The 20,818-nt window shown below is 42.8% G+C and overlaps 1 protein-coding gene across 1 annotated transcript in view; it reads left to right on the top strand.

Annotated features, from left to right (window-relative positions):
• Positions 1–234: 234 nt before the first annotated feature.
• Positions 235–20,818, top strand: part of TNRC6C (trinucleotide repeat containing adaptor 6C) — a 39,926-nt gene continuing 19,342 nt past the window's right edge. The window contains 8 exon segments of the mRNA XM_042032664.1: positions 235–2,826; positions 9,867–10,076; positions 11,276–11,442; positions 12,633–12,713; positions 13,339–13,396; positions 13,604–13,749; positions 19,043–19,192; positions 20,430–20,576. Of these exon segments, the coding sequence (XP_041888598.1) occupies positions 453–2,826; positions 9,867–10,076; positions 11,276–11,442; positions 12,633–12,713; positions 13,339–13,396; positions 13,604–13,749; positions 19,043–19,192; positions 20,430–20,576 (3,333 nt within the window). The 5' untranslated portion in view covers positions 235–452.

Here is a 20,818-nt window from a genome sequence, read left to right as displayed (position 1 = left end):
GTTGTTTAGTTATTTTAATTGTGAGTTTTGCCAGATTAAAAAAAAAAACCCCAAACAAATTAATATGAGTCTCGTGCTCCATTGTAGTGAGGTAAACTGCTGTATTATGTTAGAGAATGTACTCTAAATTTTAGCAGAATGTAGTGTTGCAACTAGTGATGTAAAGCAGTGCTTAATAGAGGGCTTTTGCAGTGCTTGAACCATGGACTCATTTTTAACCTTGGATCCTTTCAGATCTCAGCCACAGTGGATTGGGAGACCATTATGAGAATTCCCACTGGGGACAGCAGCCCGCTTTCAGGAGTGAAGGCAACTGCAGCTGGGATAAAGTGATAATAGACAGGACTGACAAGGAAGCGTGGCCTTCCATTACCGGAGCTGAGACTGAGTCTGCCTCAGAATGTACTACAGACACTGACTCTGCCTCCAACTGTGGCTCAGAGAACAGTAGCATGGCTACAGGGAGTGCCCAAGGCAACTTCACTGGACATACAAAGAAAACTAATGGCAATAATGGCGCCAACGGAGCACTCGTCCAAAGCACTTCTAACCAGAGTGCCCTTGGAGCTGGTGGAGCAAACGGCAACGGCAGCTCGGCCAGGGTGTGGGGGGTGGCTGCAGGCTCCAGCTCTGGCCTAGCTCACTGCTCTGCCAGTGGTGGGGATGGAAAGATGGACAACATGATGGGAGACGGTAGAAGTCAGAACTGCTGGGGTGCTTCCAACTCGAATGCTGGCATTAATCTTAACCTTAACCCTAATGCCAATCCAGCTGCCTGGCCTGTACTTGGACATGAAGGAACTGTGGGAGCAGGCAACCCTTCCAGTATTTGCAGTCCAGTCAGTGCCATAGGTCAGAACATGGGCAACCAGAATGGGAACCCAACAGGCACTTTAGGTGCCTGGGGAAACTTGCTGCCGCAAGAGAGCACAGAACCACAAACGTCCACTTCTCAGAATGTGTCTTTCAGCGTACAACCTCAGAACCTTAACACTGATGGACCAAATAACACTAACCCCATGAACTCTTCACCAAACCCTATCAATGCAATGCAGACAAACGGACTGCCGAACTGGGGGATGGCCGTGGGCATGGGGGCCATCATCCCGCCCCACCTGCAAGGCCTTCCTGGTGCTAATGGAACAGCGGTTTCTCAAGTCAGCGGGGGCAGTGGTGAAGGAATGGGCAGTTCAGTGTGGGGGATGTCCCCAGGTAATCCTGCCACAGGAAACAGCAATTCTGGGTTCAGTCAGGGGAATGGAGACACTGTGAACTCAGCATTAAGTGCTAAACAAAACGGATCCAGCAGTGCTGTGCAAAAGGAAGGAAACGGAGCGAACGCGTGGGACTCGGGGCCTCCCTCTGGCCCCGGGGTCCTGGCGTGGGGCAGGGGCGGTGGCGGCGGCGGGGTTGGCAGTGTGCATTCTGGAGCGTGGGGCCACCCCAACCGCAGCACCAGCAACGGTGTCAACGGGGAGTGGGGCAAGCCCCCAAACCAGCATTCCAATAGCGACATCAATGGGAAAGGATCAACAGGGTGGGATAGCTCGAGTGTTACCAGTCCGAATCCTGCCATGCAGCAGGGCAATGAACAAATGAACTCTTGGGCCAAAGCTGCAGCATCTGGCACCACGGCTAGTGAAGGAAGCAACGACAGCGGTGGGAGTCAAAATGAAGGCAGTACTGGGAGGGAGGGGGCTGGAGAGGGCAGGAGGAGAGACAAAGGGATGATAGACCAAGGGCAAGTTCAGTTGCCAAGAAATGACCTTGACCCCAGGGTCCTGTCCAATACGGGGTGGGGACAGACCCCTGTAAAGCAAAACACTGCCTGGGAATTTGAAGAGTCCCCACGGTCTGAACGGAAGAATGACAATGGAACAGAGGCCTGGGGTTGTGCAGCTACTCAATCTTCAAACTCAGGGGGGAAGAACGATGGGTCCATCATGAACAGTACAAATACCTCTTCAGTATCTGGGTGGGTCAACTCTCCACCGGCAGCTGTTCCAACAAATACAGGTTGGGGAGACAATAACAACAAAGCACCAAATGGCCCGGGGGGGTGGGGAGAGTCAGCAAGCTCTGCTACTGTTAATAATGCTGCTGCTGCCAAAAGCGGCCACGCTTGGAGTGGGACCGCAAATCAGGAGGACAAATCACCTACCTGGGGTGAACCTCAGAAACCCAAATCTCAAAACTGGGGAGATGGACAGAAATCAAATCCAAGCTGGACTTCAGGAGGTGGAGACTGGACAGATTCATCATCTGTTCCTGGACACTTGGGTGATGGGAAGAAGAATGGATCTGGATGGGATTCTGACAATAGATCGGGGTCTGGCTGGAATGATTCCACAAGGTCTGGGACCAGTGGGTGGGGAAATGGCACAAACAGCAAGGCTAATACAGGTACAAGTTGGGGGGAATCTTTAAAGCCAGGCCCCCAACAAAATTGGGCTAATAAACCCCAGGACAACAATGTGAGTAACTGGGGAGGAGCTGCTTCTGTAAAACAGATGGGGTCAGGGTGGGTTGGTGGGCCAGTTCCAGCCAAACAAAAAGAGAACTGTGAGGCTACTGGCTGGGAAGAGCCATCTCCACCGTCCATTCGCCGCAAGATGGAAATCGATGATGGTACCTCAGCTTGGGGCGACCCAAATTACAACAACAACAAGACTGTAAACATGTGGGATAGAAATAATCCTATAATTCAGAGCAGTACCACAACCAACACCACCACCACTAGCACCATTATCAACACCAACATGGTTGAACCTCAGCCATCGCACCAGTCAAGTGCCCAGCCGAACCGGTCCCCGCTGCTTGGCCCAGGTATGACAACAGTTTTGTGAAATATTTCATTAAATAGGTTTATGAGATACTTGATACCAGTACCAACTGTGTTACGGTAGAAATCCTGTATTTATATCACAGAATAGGATTATTCCTTTACTCTGAAGCAGTCTTATCTTGAGGACAGAATGCATGGAAGCTGACACAAATTCCCAAGGGAATGTAAGAAAGGCTTGAAACAGTATTTGGTCAATAGCGTGGTAGGTTCTTAGATTGTGGATCCATATTTATTTTAACATCTCTTCCACAGTTACTTAACACCTTTTAATTCAACCGTTTGAGAAGTTGAGGGGTTTTGGCAAACGTTTTCTCGGTTATTTGTCTGCTGTCCCCACTGCGCAGGCTCGGTGTGTTTAGACAGTCTGCATCTGTTTCTTTTCTGCAAAACATCTCTTGGCAACAGATGTTTGTTAACAGTTGCATGAATTTAGGCTGTTGCTGTTTCTCTGTCCAGTTTGTTGTCTTCTATGAAGAAATGGTTCTCTTCTGTACCTCAGGGCTCAGGCACGGGCGGCATCCTGGATTTTTTGTGGTTCTCAAAAAGCAGGACTGGTTCAAGATGTTAATATTCAGGGTGGCTGCAGTTAGGTTTTCCTAGCTTCAGCTGTGTTTCAAAGATAAGTTTTTAGGCATTTAGGAATTTTTCTAGTCAAAGGGAAGGTGCTGTTGTAAACAAGCAGCAAGAAATAAAAATGCATGAAAAATTAAATACCTCTTAAAAGAGAGGTATTTAAATAAAAGTTACACTAGCAGCCCATATCTCTATTATAACCACAGACCTCTCCAAAATAAATCTAATCATGCAGAACTCTTTCAAATTCTCCATCTGAGTTTTGTTTCCAAGTTTTTGTTTCGTCGTGGTCATGGCTAAGTACTGACTTTTTAACCACGTTTTTGTCCAAGTGGGATTTGTTTTCCCATTTCCATCATATTTCGCTTTGATATTTTAGAATGATTTAAATTTGCTGTAATGTCTGTGTAAATATAGTCTTATGTTCCCTACTCTGGTCAAATATTTTAACAGTAGAAGGTACCTATTTTAATAAAATAACACGTGCTCCAGAAGGAGAAATCTTTAAATGGCTTAGTACTTGCTCAGCCCAACATATGTGACTAACTTACTTCATCCATATTTAAAACTTTACCCGTGAAACAAGAATTCAGATTCCTGAATTGTAATGGAAGTCTCATGAAAGTGGATTTTTGGTTGAGTTTGGGTGAGGTTTTGTTTTTCATGAAAGTGATTTTTGGAGGATTACATTGGTACTTGTAAAACTGCTCATATGCAGCAATGTGTTGGTAGTGTTATTCTAATAATTAACGCCTTATTTAAAGCAAACTTATGGTCCTGAGCCCTTCAGATTTTGAAAATGGAATTTAAAAGCTGGTGTTAATCTGCAGTGATTCCTTTGGAGAATGGACAGTAGCAAAAGAAGGGTTTCTTTGGAGCAATATGTTCATAGGCTCAGGAAACTGCCTATGAACATGTAACCAACCTGCTCAAGCTGCCCCTTGACCAGGTTGAGGTGAGTGCTGGGCTTCTTGAAAAATGTGAGTTAGAAAGATTCTAAGATCGTTTAAGATAAGCAAATCTGTTATCTTCTCTTTTTAAAAAACATTTCCAAGATAAGCAAAGCCAGCTCTCAGAATATACTTAAGTCAGCATGCAAGAAAATATGAAATGAGTAGTTGTGAAGACAATTCAAAATACGGTTCTGATATTAAAATTTAGATCAAGTTGTAGCAGGCATAAATTAAGCCTTATGTTAAGTATTTTTGCTCCATAAACTTAATACAGAGGTACGAGTATAAAGGCCAAACATGGAAATACTTTGAAGGATTTTTGTCTAAATGGAAGCAAAGAGCAGTCCCTTGTGTCTTGAGCTCTGCTCATGTTTACTTGAGACCGTGCCAGAGAGGGACCTTTCCTGTGCTTATCTCACACACATAGAGCAGCAGCATAATCCCAGGTGATCCCAGTGACTTCCCTTCGGAGTACAGGAGGCCCCATTTTCCCAGTGCAGGCAGCACATGGCAGCTGCAGAGCAACATCCTCGTGGTCTGTGTGGAAATATACACAGTCCTGAAACATCTACAAATCACCTCCCATCTGGGACAGCCAGAAGATGGGAAGCAAGTGGTGAATGTCTTCCCTCCCACGCAGACAAGGACCTGCACTTTGGAGTTGTGCTGTTTAACTCTTTTTCCTACTCCCAATTCTCTCTCCCACTTGGCTGTGCATTTCCAGCCTCTGCAGTAAGGGAGACAAGAATCCTGTAACCAGGAGACTTCTGCAATCCACAAGTTCATCCAGCAGCAGTTCTTTTCCATGTACAGCATTTCCATGCAAAGCATGATTGTGTCGTTAGAGCTTGTGCCATAGGGCACAGTTAAGTGCTCATCTAAAATCCTACACCTCTTGAATTACGTGGTTACCACGGGCACTTTGTCATCTGCATGGGTCATGACGTGCTCTGCCTGTCACATTCAGGGAATATAATGAATAAGGAATCATGGATTCTGTTTCTGTGTAAGTAGGGAAGTGTTGGTGCAGATGGAAGTTGTCACAGTCACACGTACTGGAAGCAAAGAAGTGGATTTTAATTTTGCTGCACAGCACCTAGTTAGGGGTTCACGAAGGATTAACAGTCCCTTTTGGGGTTGAAGTTTATGCTTTATTAGTTTGGAAATTGAGGCCAAGTTACAGTCTTGTTATTCGAGTTGTCACCCATCCCCAGAAGTTCTCCAGATCCTTGGAAGGCAGAACTTAAAAGCTATTGATGGGAAGCAGATGTTGGTACATGATGAAAATGAAAAACTCTCTAAGGAGTTTCATTTTCTATTGGAAAAGAAGAGGGGGAAAAAAGAGGGGGAAAAGGGATAGATAATGTGATAGATACGGTCCTTTCTGGTTATAGGAGCTTGTTCCCAAGCACAAGGCAGTGGTGAGTTACTTAGAAAGATGAGCAGAAAGCTGGTGGGTTTGAGTTAGATTGGGGTTTAATCTAACTTACTTGTGCATGATTCTTCCTGGCACTTCTAACTCATGCAGCTTTGATACAAGGGGAGTAAGAAGCAAGAAGAGGTTTTGCAAACCAAAATGATTAAAAGAGATTTTTGGATCCCGAAACAGCATCATATCCTCCCTCCAAGTGCTGAGGAGTGAGCTTGATGCTTTCCTGTTCTCATTAGGTCAGGAGAGCCTGGCAGGGTTCCAGCCACCATCCTCCAGCTGAGGAAAGAAACAACAGAAGATAACACAGGCTTCCCTGTGGGGGTTGTAGGGCACAAATTAAGATCTTTGTGGTTACTAGGGAGCAAGGAGTTTAAGTTTTAAAAACCTGAACTGGGTCTAAGTTCTGAAAGCTGCAAACATCTCTGTTCCTTTTATAATCCTGTGCCACTGAGTGGCAGCTCACGTGACAATGTTTTTCTTACTTTGAACTTCCGTCAGAATGGATTTGAAAGCAGCTCAGCTTTGGGCTCCTTTAGGATGCTCATGTGAAAACCTAAAACCCTGTGGTGGGTGCTCAGCCCATGAACAGCCAGGTTTTGGGGGGCAGCCAAGTGATGCTGAGAGAGCTGCCCTCGATTTTCACACAAGGGCAATCTCACTGCTGAAACCCAAATTAGATGAATGCTCAGTGATGAACTGGAATCCTTTTCAGAAAATCAGGATTTGAAAGGTTAAGGGTTGGAGGTGGCTCTTGAATGTATATATAAAACCCAGAATAACTAGTGTGTAGTTAGTAAACAACTTCTTTTCTACCTAATTTCTTTTTTTATCTATATAAGGTTCTAATATTTTGCTTTCCCTGTATTGTATTCATGTGCTCTGGTATTTATCACGGACCAACAACTTGAAGGAAAACAATTTCTGCCATCCAAATGGCTGTAGGGTTATTTTGAGGGAAAACAACTGCATCCTGCCACGGCTTAGTTAACATTTCACTTTCCCTTGAGGATTTCCTGTTGGCCGTGGCCCAATGTTAATTATGTTTTTATTTCTATAAAACAAAGCTCTGCCAATGTGTCCGTGTTTATTACTCACTGTGATCTTTTCATTTCTTGCAATTCTAACAGTGTTTAAAAACTTCAGTACTAAAACCTCACTTTCTTGCCAAAGGAGCCTTTAAGTGGAGCATGTTCTGTTGCGAAACAAGATCCATGCAGATCTGGGCAGGTTTTAAGGATCTTTTTACCAGGAGAGCCTAAATCTGTATTATTTTCATCAGAAAACACTTAAGTTTTCTCCAAGCAGAATTTTTGTAAACGTTTGGCAGGTTCAGGTTTTGAGACCGCTCAAAGGCTTTGGTTTGCCTTCCCAACAGCTGTGTAGAGTTTGCATCATTCATTCAAAAATGTAACTTTATTCACCTTTAAACTTCCTAAAACAGAATCATAGAAAGGTAGCACAGAGACAGTAGCATTGAGACAGCAGTATTTACATAGAGGGAAACAGGTCTGCAATTGAGAAGTGCTCCAGAATTTACAGACAGGTTAGTTTTTGCAGTGCACAGGTCATTTCTCCAGAAACCTTTAGGTTTTTTTTACTTATTTCCTGCGCTTAATTTTATCCGTTAAGATAGTTTGGAAAACTTTTTGTTGATTTATTTTGTTGGCTTTTATGTACTTGTATTATTTTCTATTAGTAAAGGCTGATTCCCCCATTATTTGTAATCCCATATTATTTCCTGCTCAGTGCATTTGAAAGCACTTAAAATAATTTGGACATGCCACATCTGTGGCCTTTAGTCAAAGTTGTTGAATTTATAGCGAAGAGCAACAGAAGAACCAGATTTTTTGAGGTTTTTATTCTATAACACAGCACACTTTGGCTTTTTAATATATGAATTGTGTTTTAAGGATGATTTCATAAATTGAATTAGGTAGAGTTTCCAGCAGAGGTTGCATGAAGTCAGGGAGATGTTAGTGCTCTGCACTGCCTCTGTAGTCTGGTTGGTGCTGTGGAGATGTTTTGTTTTCTGTTTCATTTGCCTGCAGTTAATCTTTCTCAGCTGCCAATATGATTAAATACACGCAGTTGTCTGCCAGTTGCCTCCTGAGTAGTGAGGCAGAAATTCAAATAAAGCCGCCTTTAAATAAAGTTGGCTTGAAGATACAAGCAGGAACCTTGAAATAAGCATGTCAGGTGCAACACCAAGGAAGCTGTCATGTTAAGTACAGGTTCATTTAGGTACATCTGTGGATCTGCCAGTTTATCTTCTTTACACACCTTAAAATAACCAGAAATGTAAGGTATGTTGATCGAGCCTAAACCATGGGATTTTTGTTCCAAATGGAAATCACTTGAATGAAACAGTGACGTTTTGGGTGGTTTCAGGGGCTTGCTTTTAAACTCAGTGCCTCTTGCTGGTAGAGAAGGAGTTTTATGAAGCTGCAATATGCCAGTGGAGAGTTTGGCCCTGGCTTGTGCCATCTGCACTTGGATCAGTGTCTGAGAAAGCTGCAGTGGCTGTAAGGAATAGAACCTAAAATAAATATGTAATGCAGGAACACTGGAACGATGGACAGCTCTGGGCCCATCTATTTGAATTTTTTTCTCAGCCAGGCAATGTTTGAGTAATTACTGGCAATGGATGTTGCTGCAGTTTCTGGTAACGGGAATTCTGTGGAAATCAGTGAGTTCTGCAAGGACTTGTTGCTCAGTGCAGAATTATTGCTTGGTTATTGCAGTGTATTTCAAGGTACTGTTAGACACAGCTCCCTTGCCATTGCCTACCTATTCTGGGTGTCAGTTTGTGGAGAAAATGTTGTTCCTGCTTTTTGAAACCTTTCCAGAGTATTTTTACAGATACCGTTGTGGAGCAAAAGAAGGAAATACTGCTGTGGCAAAGCAGCATCTGCTCATTTACTTACAGAATACTCATCTTAATAACATTCATCTCCAATGAAAAGAGAACAAGTTCCTGGTTTAACAGCCTCATTACCAGTGGAAGTTTTAAGCCAGCTAAATTCTACAATATTTGTTGAGATCTCAGCTGTCATGTCATGGGATGTAATTTTTTTTACAATTATAGAAAAATAGGTTAGTGTCAGGGGTCTGTAAGAACTTTGTTTTCTTGCTTGTCGTGCCTCTGTTTTTTGTGCATGTTTAAAAAGTACTTTGAACTCCATCTGTGATCCAAGTCCTCTCTCTGGAAAATCTCTGGTAACAATGGTTGTAAATTCAATTTACCTTTTGCTGCGTTGGTCAGTGTTGCTCTGGAGGCTCAGGAGCCCTGTGGCTGCTCCTGCCACGTTCAGCTGCAGGGCTAAAATCGTGTCAGATGGATTTAAGCGCATTACATTCAAGCCGAGGCAGACTAAGGCTGTTTCTTTGGAGTAGCTTACGTCTTTCAGTGAGTTAATGTAATACTCTGTAGGAAAACAATGGCTTCTACCTGCTGTTCCCCATGGTTTGATTATGGATCCTAATTGCAGTCTTGATTAATTCTCCTTAAAATAATATTTATTATAATGTAGAGGGTCAGTGATGAGGGATAGGTAGGTAACCATGAGCTTTAAGGAATACATTCAGCAAAAATAGTCTTCATAGAAAGTGGGAACAGTCAAACAGCATCTTACTGCCAGGGCATGAGAAAAGGGATTTTATAGTTTGTAAATAGTGAAAATGAATTAAAATAGGTTAAAATCTTTCCGTGAAGCAAGGCCCAACTCACACTGGGGTCCTGGTCTCCGGAATGCCGGCCCTGGGCAGTTGAGAGCAGCTCCTCCTCGGGACCAGGTGTGGTGCTCACTTGGCAGCCTGGTTGCTTCTGGCTGTGGAGAAAAACCTTCTTTCTGTGTGACAACTTGGCATTAGTATTGAATTAAGAAAAAGCTCTTGAGACCAAATTTAAGGGATTTTTTTTTTAACACACTTAACTAGAATCACTGTGTGTACTTACTGGTTCATGCTCTTTCCAGAGAAACACTTGAATAAAATTAAAAGTTCTTTGGAATTACTGGCTGAAGAAACCTTTCCTCTCATCACTGTTCTGCTTGCCTTGCTCCAGCAGGCTGGGGAGAGATGCCTGCTGTCCACACCAAGAGCGAAGCTTCCTGGGGAGAGCCCTCCTCCCCTTCTGCTGCAGTTGATAATGGCACTTCGGCGTGGGGGAAGCCCCCCAGCAGTGGGACCGGGTGGGGAGAGAATCCTGCTGAGCCGGCAGGGACCTATGGAAGAACAAACGCTCCAGCTGCTGCCCCAGCACTGTGCAAACCAGGTACACACGGGGGTATCGCTGTCCTGGCAGGGCAGGGGGTTTGCTTCTGCCACTTCTGCTTTTCTGTGCATTTCGGTCACAGGCTGCCTTCATGATTTCATTCTCCAAACCGCGTTAGCTGTCACAAGACCACGTTATTCCAAATACTCAGTGAATTAAAAAATACGAACATAGTGCATCAATCTGTACATTTAAAGGAGAGCAGTTTTGTGTGTTTGGAAAGCAGCATAATAGAGGTGCAGGAAACTGAAACTGCAGAAGAACGTGACTAGGACTTAAACCCTTGGTGTCTAAAAGAAACCTGTATTGGGATGAGAAGCAGTGGAGAACAGTCAAGATAGAATTGATTTTGGTAGGAAAAGCAACACCTGAGAACAACTAATCAAAACAACCTCATGTTGGGTTAAACTGAGTGAGTGGGTGTTTTCTTCAGCCATTAAAACAGTTGCCAGATTCAGGAACATCCTGAACCACTTCCTGCTTCGTGATTCCTAACTCGTGGTATTTGATCAATATCCTCCATCTCTGAATGTCCAGAGGGCCACAGTAATTGCTTTAGACTCCTGTTTTGGCTGTGGAGGTTGCCTAGAGTTTCACTCCTGCAAAATACCGTAGTGAGACGTAGTTAGAAGTCCCAAAAAACATAAAAGGAGGAATGAGAGCTCTTAAGATGAGTAATCCCAGCTTTAAACAGAGTAAACAGAATAAAACAGACTAAGGTGACACGACCTTGTCACTGAATATAAAATGTTCCCTGCAGCCCACGAGCTCCTTTCAGATTCCGTTCTTTGAGGTGGGAATGACTTTCTGAAAGTTAATGACTTCGAAATTTGGGTTTGTTCTTGGAAGAATGTGTCAGGTAAAATGGTGAGATTCACTGAAAGCAAAGTAACACTTAACAAGTGTGTGCTCATACTTTGCTTCCTTGTTGAGTGGAATGGCCATGACCACAGATCTTACTGGTTCTGGGAAAAGCAGGACTTGCAGTTCCTGGATTTTTTCTTCTCAAAGTATTTAGAGAACTTTCCTTTTTTTTGCTAGCTTCAAAGAAGGCATTCTTATAATTTTAATGCCAATTAAGCTATTTGATGCACCTCTTTTTCTCTTGAAAATAGCACACTGGATATGACACGAAAAGATATTTCTGTAAAATTTTCTAGAAACAGAATAACATTTTTCTTCTCCCTCTTTCCCTCTAGCTTCAAAATCTATGCAAGAAGGCTGGGGCAGTGGTGGGGATGAAGTGAATCTCAGTACTAGTCAGTGGGAAGATGAAGAAGGAGATATGTGGAATAACACTGCTTCACAAGAGAGCAGCTCCTCCTGTAATTCCTGGGGGAATGCCCCGAAGAAAGGACTTCAAAAGGTAAGACAAAAATAAAGACACTCTCCGGCAAGAGTGGAATTAGTGTAACATTTGTAGAATAAGTTGTCACAAATTTGCTGGTGCATTACACCTGAAATTAGACCTCTGACACCTGAACACAAGCACAGCTTGCCACTACAGTGGTTCAAGTACAGCCTACCTTGTTTGCAGGGGAAAATGGGAGATCTTTGAATTTAGGCATGTCAGATGCTTCGGGAGTTTTGTTGTTGTTGCCTTTGTTTTCTTTAAGTTTTGTAAGCTTCCATGTATTCTAAAGAAATGATAATGTATTAACAGAAGGAGGAAAAGGTGTTAAGGGGGCTTTCAGACACTTGCCATGGTGGTGGAAAAGCAAACAGTAGTTTGTGATGGAGCTGTTTAACAAAAAGAGCTGTTTTCTATTTGTGAGGACGGTGTGTGTGTGTGTGAGAACAAAGCGAACTTGTGTTAATGCTGCACTCAACCAACAACATAGACAATTGTGTGAGGAAATTTTCCATTGCACAGTCTTTATTTCAGGACAAGGCCAGGCTGTAACTTAAAGGAATTGGGAATGCATTTAGCCACTTTGTTTGTTATTCCATTAGCCAACAGTTAGGCCGGTGATTTGATCAAGTATGGTTGTTTCTTGTACTGTCCGCAGCCCAAAACAAATCCGCGCTTGTCCCTTGGTACTTTCTGGAGAACTGAAAGGAAGAGACTTCTTAAGGATTTTGTGATAGAAAAGCTGCACAGAGATCTTTTAAAGGTGTTTATCTAGACGCTCTTGTTTGTTTTTAAGAAAATACACTGAGTAACATTCTTAACTTCAAGGTTGCAAACTTGTTTTTGGGAATGTTTTTCAGGAAGTGTTGTACTATTTCAGCTTTATTTCATTATATTTTTCTGCCAAGGATTAAAATGAAATACGTAAATTCAAAGGTGGCTTTAATTCAGTGGCCAGCAAATCAAATACTAAATAGTACACTGAACACCTATTCAGCTGAGATAAAATTTTACACTTTTGGGGGAAGAGAATCGTAGTCGCGTTGCTCGGAGGGTTCTTCAATACTTTCTGAATTAATGTACTAATACATCTTTCAGTAGCATGTGTTATTAATAAAAACCACTTACCATTTCTTTTGTGTACATCTCACCACAATGAACATGGAAACCAGCCCATTAATGGAATCTCCCATTTATTTACTAAGGGCATGAAGACATCTAGCAAGCAGGATGAGGCCTGGATCATGAACCGTCTGATAAAACAGCTCACAGACATGGGCTTCCCTGTGAGTAGTGCTCAGCCAGCACACTGTGCCTTAGCTTTTAGCTTGTAGTTCTGACTGTGGCTGTTTCAGACTGTAGCTACACCAAGATCTTCAGTTTCCGGGCCAAGAAGTAGCTCTGACCTGCATTTAAACACATACTGGAGTTTCAGAAATCTGCTCTAAGTCTCTAGAATGCTCTGAGATAAGCTGGGGATATACTTTCCATGAGGACATTTATAATGTTTTGAAGTTCATAGTTTTATAACAACAGGTGTTGCTTTGAACTGCAGTAATAATTCCCTCCCGTTCCCTCTTTTTTTTATTAAACAGGTGAAATGAGAGTACAGTTGGGTTGTTTCTTAGAGAAAGTCGTATCATTGTGATATTTGAGTAGTTCATGGAGAACAGGAGGACGTTTAAACACAACAGTGTGTTTCACCTTGTAGAGCTGGTCCTTCCTTGACAAACTGAAATACCTGAATTATGGGAATTGCTGAAAGCAGAAAAAACCCCACAAAGACGTTATTTAGGCTGCTGAGTAAATATTAAACCCAGTATTTAAGAGATGTGTCTGTTTTCTCAGGTTACTTTGAAATCATATGAACGTGATTACTTTTCCTCTTGACATAATTCCTGTTTTTCACAGAGAGAGCCAGCAGAAGAGGCCTTGAAGAGCAACAGTATGAATCTCGATCAGGCCATGAGTAAGTATCTGTGTAAGTAATTTTTTTGTCTTTAAAGCAACACAGAAACCCTGCATGATTCAGAGCATTTGATTATGTCCAGACCAATTGGATAATATTTATTTTCTTACTTTACTTTTGTAAGCAAGAGGTATTTCTCTGAACTGCTGTTGGCAGCTTGACTCTCACTGCCTCACCTTTTCCAATATATTTCCCCTTTCTGTGCAGGTGCTCTGCTGGAAAAGAAGGTGGAAATGGACAAGCGTGGAATGGGAGTGACCGACTATAATGGAATGGTCACCAAACCCCTTGGCTGCCGCCCACCACCAATCTCCAAAGAGTCTTCCATGGACCGCCCCACCTTCCTTGACAAGGTAAGTTCAGAAATCTGCACGAGCCAGAATGTGCACAGTGTAGAAATAATGATGATTTCCACTGTCTGATTAGAAAGCACAGAAAGAAATGTGGTAGAGATGGCTTTACTTCTTGGTTTTTTTCAATCTTGTGGGGAATTCAGTTCTTGTGGAAAAGATGAATGATTTGATTTTCACATAGAAATAAAGAATGGTCATGCCCAGTTTTACACTTCAAAACTTGCTAAGGAGTCAGTAACACAGTGGAACTAGAAATGGAAAAAAAAAAGCAAAAAAATGAAGCACAGAAGTCTTGTCACTCTGTGAGAGAGTCCAGTCAGTGACCCTTGCCCAAATTCACAATCAGGCAGGACCAAAGCCAAAGTCTTCAAAAATTAGGCTCTTAATTTCTCTTCTTCTAGTTTTGAGCTTCTTAGAGATTTCAGTGCAAGTTCAGTACCTAAAGAGGAATGAGGAACTCAGGTATTTTTGTTAAGTCTCAGAGCAGACATACACAGTCATAAATAGCTTCTCCAATGAGCTTCTCTTTCTGTCATCATATATGACAGATTTTCCAGCACTATTTAATGACTGAGGAAAAGGCTCCAGGAGTTTGTGGTGTCCAGGATTCAAAGTGACTAAAGAAAAGAATATATGGAAAAGTGCAGCCAGGTCTTCAGTAGAAAATGAGATTTACAGCCTGACAGAAAGTCCTGCAGAAACTCAGCAAATCACCTAAGAATCCCCCTGAAAATTATTGATAAGGAAAGAAGAATCTCAGATGTCATTCTGTATTTCACAGGTTGTTTAAAGGTTCATATAGATGGGAGGTGGAGGATTCTAAACACAGAAATCAGTGCTTTTTACAAACTGTGCTGAAACCAATTCATTTCACATGAGCTGTGTACAGGGTGTGAGGCAATAATAATATCCACTCATCTAAAGTTCATTCTTAGCCATGGCAGACTTTAATGAGTATGTTAATTGAAGGCCACAAAAGATGCATGCATGCCAGTTAGCCTTTCCTTTTCTTGGATAACAGTATCTTCAGCAGTAAAATCCTTGCCAGAGAGAGAGGTGCATTATGTGCAGCATGATGCATAATTCTGGAAACATATGTTAAACACAACTATTGAGAAGGGAGTACTAAAATCATTAATATTCATACAGCAAGTAAAATCTATCAGTCTAGGCATAGTCTGTCACAGTGACTTTGCTCTAAAAAAGGAAATAATCCCACACTGTATTTGTTAGCTATCACAGTGTTGAGCAACTTGCTAAGTGAATTAAATAAATATAGTTTCTACTCTAAGAACAGAATTTTCCCCCCCCCCCCCAAAGAAGTTCTTTCCAGATTTACAGCTCATGCTAGTAGAGCAAGTCCTCCAAAACCTTTTTGCCCTTTGAGGTGCTGTTCCAGAGCGTGAGTCTGGAGCTGCTGTGTTTCTGCTTAGGTCATCCTTGGTGAGGAACAAGCTCTCCACACAGATGGACAGAGCACTCCAGCTAATATCCCTTGTTTTACTTTTACTGCCTTATCAAGTTGTTACCCTTTTGTTGGCTTTGCTGAGTCTTCAATAAGTTCTGCAAGGTTCTTCTTCATGAAGTTGTACTTTGGGTTGGTGTGCTCGTTGTTACCACTCTCTCAGCTCACCTGCATTGAGACTCCATCATTTTTCTCTAAACATCTAAAGCCAGCACTTACTATTTTTTTTAACTTTATACATTTGAGGAGGGAAAATTTCCAACCCTGACATTTGCTTCTGGACCCACTGAACTCCCTGTTCTCTCTGGATCAGGAGTGGTCTGTGATTCAACATCACCTTTGAGTGTTTGCTTTCTCTGCTTGCTGCAGGTGCTCTTTATTCCATGTCACACCGAGTCAATCTTCAGCACTCGGTGCTTTGTTAATTTATTATTTCTCAGGGTGTTATCTTGACCTCTAGCACCATGAAAGGCGAAGGGAGAAAATCCAGTGGCCTTGAGGGAATAAAGATCCAGCCCTGATACGTGATCTCAACCACATTATCTTACACTTGGTGGCAGACATGCTGTGCTTAGGTGTCAGATTTGCCTGAAGATGTTACCTGGTGTCTTCTGGAGCCATCAGATTTGTAAGAAAAACAGGTGAGATTTTCCTGGAAGCATCCTTAAAATACCAGAAATAAGCCTAGAGAAGGGATCTTTTTCCGAGCATAGAGTTTGGCTTGGGACTCTGAAATTCTCACCTTGCAAATGAAGTCTCCTTTTCCCTACCCTCCCAGTCAGTGATCAGCTCCTCTTCTCTACTACTGCAAAATCCAGGTCTACAAGCCTTGATGCCTCTTAGCTGCAATCCTGTTCTTCCAAAAATCTTCTGACTAGACCTTTTCTTTGTTTCTGATTTGAACGTAGTGTTTGTTGGGTTTTCTCATCCTCATCCTTCATGTTCTGAGCCCGGTAATCTCTGGTGACTGCGACTGGTTTTTGTCTTTGGAACAACAAGCAGGATATTGTATTATCATGGAGAAACTCTTCTGCACCCGTCACAATTTGATAATGATCACTAGGATTTTAAGGTTAACTTCTAAATTCTTCTTTCCTCCATCTCTGTTACCTGTGATCCAGTGACTGAAATCATTTTCATCATCCCTTGTATGATGAGCACTTCTTTGAGTATTGCATTTCCTCCAGGTTTCTTTTGCCTAATTCCTGTTTGATTTGAAGAGAACTTATTTCTAGATGAGATTTTATTACTCTAACTTCCGCTTTTAGGAAGGAATTATTTTTTTTCAATCTTTTTTTTAAGAAGTCAGTGTGTATTTTCTGCCAGCTACTTCTGTAACTGACTTTGTATAAAGACCTCTGACAGATTCATCAGCCTCTCATCTGTCTGTTGAGACATTTTGATTCATGAAGTGGCAGTTGTTGGCAGGTGAGTGCCAGAGTGTCCAGGCATCCTCTGCTAAATTGTCCATATCTCACAGGGCTAAAAATCTTTGAGTAATTCCACTTGCATTCTGTCACATTTGGTACTTGAGACTATTGTGAGAGACTTCTCAAAGTCCTAAAAAACACCACTGTGGTGCTTTGTGTTAGATAACTGTAGTAGGAAACACTGCTACCAGTAGGATTTTATGGGTGTGCCAAGTCCCTTCAAAAAATTGAAAAGCAGTGCTGGATTGAGCATTAATGTGATGATTCAGTTTTTAATTGAGTAGCCTGAGGAAGAAGTATAACAGAAGTCTGTAAGAAAATCACTGAAGAGGAAAGATGAGGTAGAAAAGATTGTTCTTCAGGAAATAATCATTACATAAAGGATCCTGAAAAATAACAGGTCAGAAACCACTGTGAGCAGTAAAAGCGTCCTCTAGTCTGGCTTTAAAATGGCTAAAGGGTGCTTTAATTTGACCAGCTAAAATACTTCATGTTAAATGAATTGATTTTAGTTCAGTTATAGAGCACAGATTTGTGCAGTGCAATGCAACAAGTTCAAATTAAATAAAATAGAACCAAATGAATATGAACCAAGTGTTATAAACAACTTACACAAAAGCCATTTGCTGCAGTTCAGCCAAGGAACACACTTGTGAAGGAGTCTGGAAATGAAATGCCTGAGTCTCCAGTGTGGCTTCTCCTCCACCATCCTTGGCACTGCCTGTTTCTAAATTGAGAAAAAATAATGTCAGGAAGACAAGACTTGAATAAATTTGGGAGGCAGGGAGGGTCTTTCATGGTCAGTAGGTCTGTTCACATAGGAAACAATGGCATCTGAAGGGGAGAGCGAGCACCAAGCTTGAAATTATTTTCTCTTTGAAGGGGGAAGGGTAGAATTGTAAACATATGTCTGTGATCTAAAGAGAAATCCTTGAACCTGTTACTGTCATGCAAGCTGCAGTTGTTTGTGGAGTGTGACTGATGTCCAGTAGAATGTAAAATATCTCGAGCTGAAAGGCCTTGGGGATATCATTAGAAAATGTCAGTGTCCCCCTCAGGATAGCCAGATAGCATGTCAAGTGTCACTTTGCCTGATAGTAAAGAAACTTTTCCTTTGCATCAAAGGAGAGCTGTAGAAAATGCATTTTTCAGGATTAACTTAAAACATATCGTTCACTGAGCATGCTTGCTGCATTAGGTCATCTGTTTGGGTATGTGGTAAGCAGACTGGGCTGCTTTTTGAACAAAGGAGGTTCACCAGTGTCTCACAATCTTCTGGGGCATTGAATTTATTGGTTGAAATAAGCTAGCTCCTCACCTCTTTTAAAAAGCCATTCCTTGCAATGAACATACTGCCTGAAAAACACCAGCCCAGCACATTGCAAATTAAAGCTTTTTCTCTCTGCCTGTTTTTTTGGAGCCCTACTTTGTACACAGTGTTATTTGATCATGCTTGCCGCAGGCTTCCCAGACATCAAAGCACATTTTGAGATAGAACTCGGTGCCCTTCTGAAACACGAGCAGAGATCTACCTGTTTGTTTGGGGCTTCTCTAATTTATTTTATTTTCTGCCTTGCTGTCTGCCCCCTGTGGGGGCTGCCTCCTGTGCATCGGATCCACGCTCAGCCGTGGTTCCTCACAGCACAGTTAGCAGAGGGGGCTCCTCCTGCCTTGCTAAAATCTGCCTCCTCCTGGGGATGTTCAGGAAGGCTGCCCAGCCAATGCTGTCATTACTGGCTTTGCTGGTTTGTGTTCATTGGGTGCCTCACTCACAGTGTAATGTTTCAGAGTGGGTATTAATAACTCAGCGCTATGTGAGTATTAAAAGAGGCTCGTGTGTCTCAGCTAGGGAAGGGGGTTAATGCAAAAATGCTTTTTTAAGAGCAGAGCTATGATGTGGAACCAAATCCAGACTGGTGTCAAATAAGCTGATGTGGCCTTTCCCAAGTTTTGGGTTTGCTAAAGCGCTGTTTTATGTGTGTGCTCTGCTGCTGGAGTTTTCCAGACAGAGGGCTTCCCTGAAAAGTGCTGGGCCTCTCCCCTTTCCGCCTCTCAGCGTGGTGGAGAAGAATGGAGAAAACCTAAGTGGGGAGGAGGCAATGGGCACATGATAGCTCTGCAATCAGCTGCTAAAATCTCTCCTTTCCTCTGGAAAGGTGGGCGAGGGTGATTGTGCATTTGGGGATGAAGTACAACAAAGTTACAAAAAACAGTACCTTAATCCTGTTTCTCTCTTTCTTCTCCCTTCACTCCATGCTTTTCATTCCCTGTTGTTCATACCTTTTTTTATATATCTCTTTTTATTCATCCACGCCCTTTTCTGTCTCCATGGGACACTGCTTTGTGCGCTGTGGGCTCCTGGCACCGCACACAGCTCACCCTTTCTTTCTCCAATCAGGATGGCGGCCTAGTGGAAGAGCCCACTACTTCACCATTTTTGCCTTCACCAAGCCTGAAGCTCCCCCTTTCAAACAGTGCACTCCCTAATCAGACCCTGGGCGGGATTGCCTCAGGGCTGGGCATGCAAAACTTGAATTCTTCTAGACAGGTAAGGCTGTTGGGGGAGATCCCAAGGGGAATTGGAGTAGCCGCTAGTGCCCGTCAGCCACTTGCCCAGGGAAAACGGGTTTAAACTGGAAGTGCAACAGCTTTGTTCACGTGAATTATCTGAGGAGGAGCTACCTGCTGTGTAAACATTTCACCTTACAGACAGAAAACAACTGCTTAGTTGTAATTAGCCTGCTGATGACCCATATCCATCAAGAAGAGACTGTAGTGTTGTGGATTTATAGCCCTGAACACTGGTGTGGCTCTGCCTTCATTGGTGGGAAATCTCTTTTTTTGAGGCTAATTGTCACAGACTGTAAGGCAGTGAGATTGCTCTAAGTCATCTTTCCTGCCTGATGTAATTATTCTGTGATGAGATGGGGGAGAAATGATTTTTTTATTCCTGCTCCAAGTGCCAAGGCAGCTCAGAGTTTTAAAAGGTGGCAAGAAGAAACTGGGCTTCCAGCATCTGGCTCAGGTAGAGCATCGAGTTAAGGGGGGTGTTTTGGCCCCTGAGTAGAACAGGCTGAGAGGGAAAGAAAAGGAAAGGAGATGAAGCAGGGGGAAACTGATAACCACCATGAGAGTGAGAAGCCATAAAGTACTGTTGATTGTGACCAGGTTATTTTTGCCACCAAACTGAAGTTCCAGCAAAGATACAAAATAACGCAGAAAAACTTCATCATTCTCTTGTGGCTCTTTATTATGTATATTGTTTCAAAGTTAGTTTTCTTAAGGCAATACTTGTCCAGCACTTCCAGCCCATTAAGCACATCTTTCCAAGCAGTCTCCACTAATAACATGTCCATTATCAGTAGCTTTGTAAAATGACTAAGTAAAAAAACTGCTTAGCCAGCTGGAGGATGGGATTGCTGTGAGTTTAGTGCCTCAATTCTCCTGTCCCTTGCTATACAAATACAAGCATTTTTGGCAAGTACTTTTCGTTGTTCATCTTGTGACCCTCCAGGGTTCTGCATCCTTATAAAAGCCATCTTCAACTTCTGCTGCCTTTTGTTCAGGCATCTGTACAAAGTTCTGGAGGTTTGGGATGTTGAGTACATGGCAATCTTTGCCCTGCCTCATTCTAAACCTGTTTTTCAGTACAGTCTCTTATGTGCTGGTCTCTTGATTCGTGCCTGTCGTAATCACCAAGAATAAAGCCTGCACAAACAAGTAACATCCAGGTGATGTGCTGAGTGATGTCATTAAGTGCCTGTGTCACTGTTGTCCTGCTGCAGATACCGAGTGGCAATCTGGGTATGTTTGGCAATAGCGGAGCAGCACAAGCCAGGACCATGCAACAGCCGCAGCAACCGCCAGTGCAACCTCTTAATTCATCCCAGCCTAGTCTTCGTGCTCAAGTGCCTCAGTTTCTATCCCCTCAGGTCAGACAACACCTCACTCATATGTTTTCCCTATCCCTGGAACTCTTCCCAGGTGCTCTGTCATGCTCCTGAGGCTTTGCAGCCACTGCTGCCTGGCTGTGTCCGTGTTATTTATTTCTTTCCTAGGCAGGGAGATGTGGCATGGCTGAGATGTTCTCACATGTGTGTCCTGTAATTACCTCTGAGAGCACGTTCCCATGCTCCTTTTTGCACAGTGGTGTTTCTGAGGAGTTTGTTCTCAT

This window comes from Corvus kubaryi, unplaced genomic scaffold (genome assembly GCF_017639235.1).
Source record: "Corvus kubaryi isolate FWS band 111438036 unplaced genomic scaffold, C.kubaryi_AGA036_p1.0 37353, whole genome shotgun sequence".
Lineage (NCBI taxonomy): Eukaryota > Metazoa > Chordata > Aves > Passeriformes > Corvidae > Corvus > Corvus kubaryi.
This window is presented reverse-complemented; position numbering and strand designations above follow the sequence as displayed.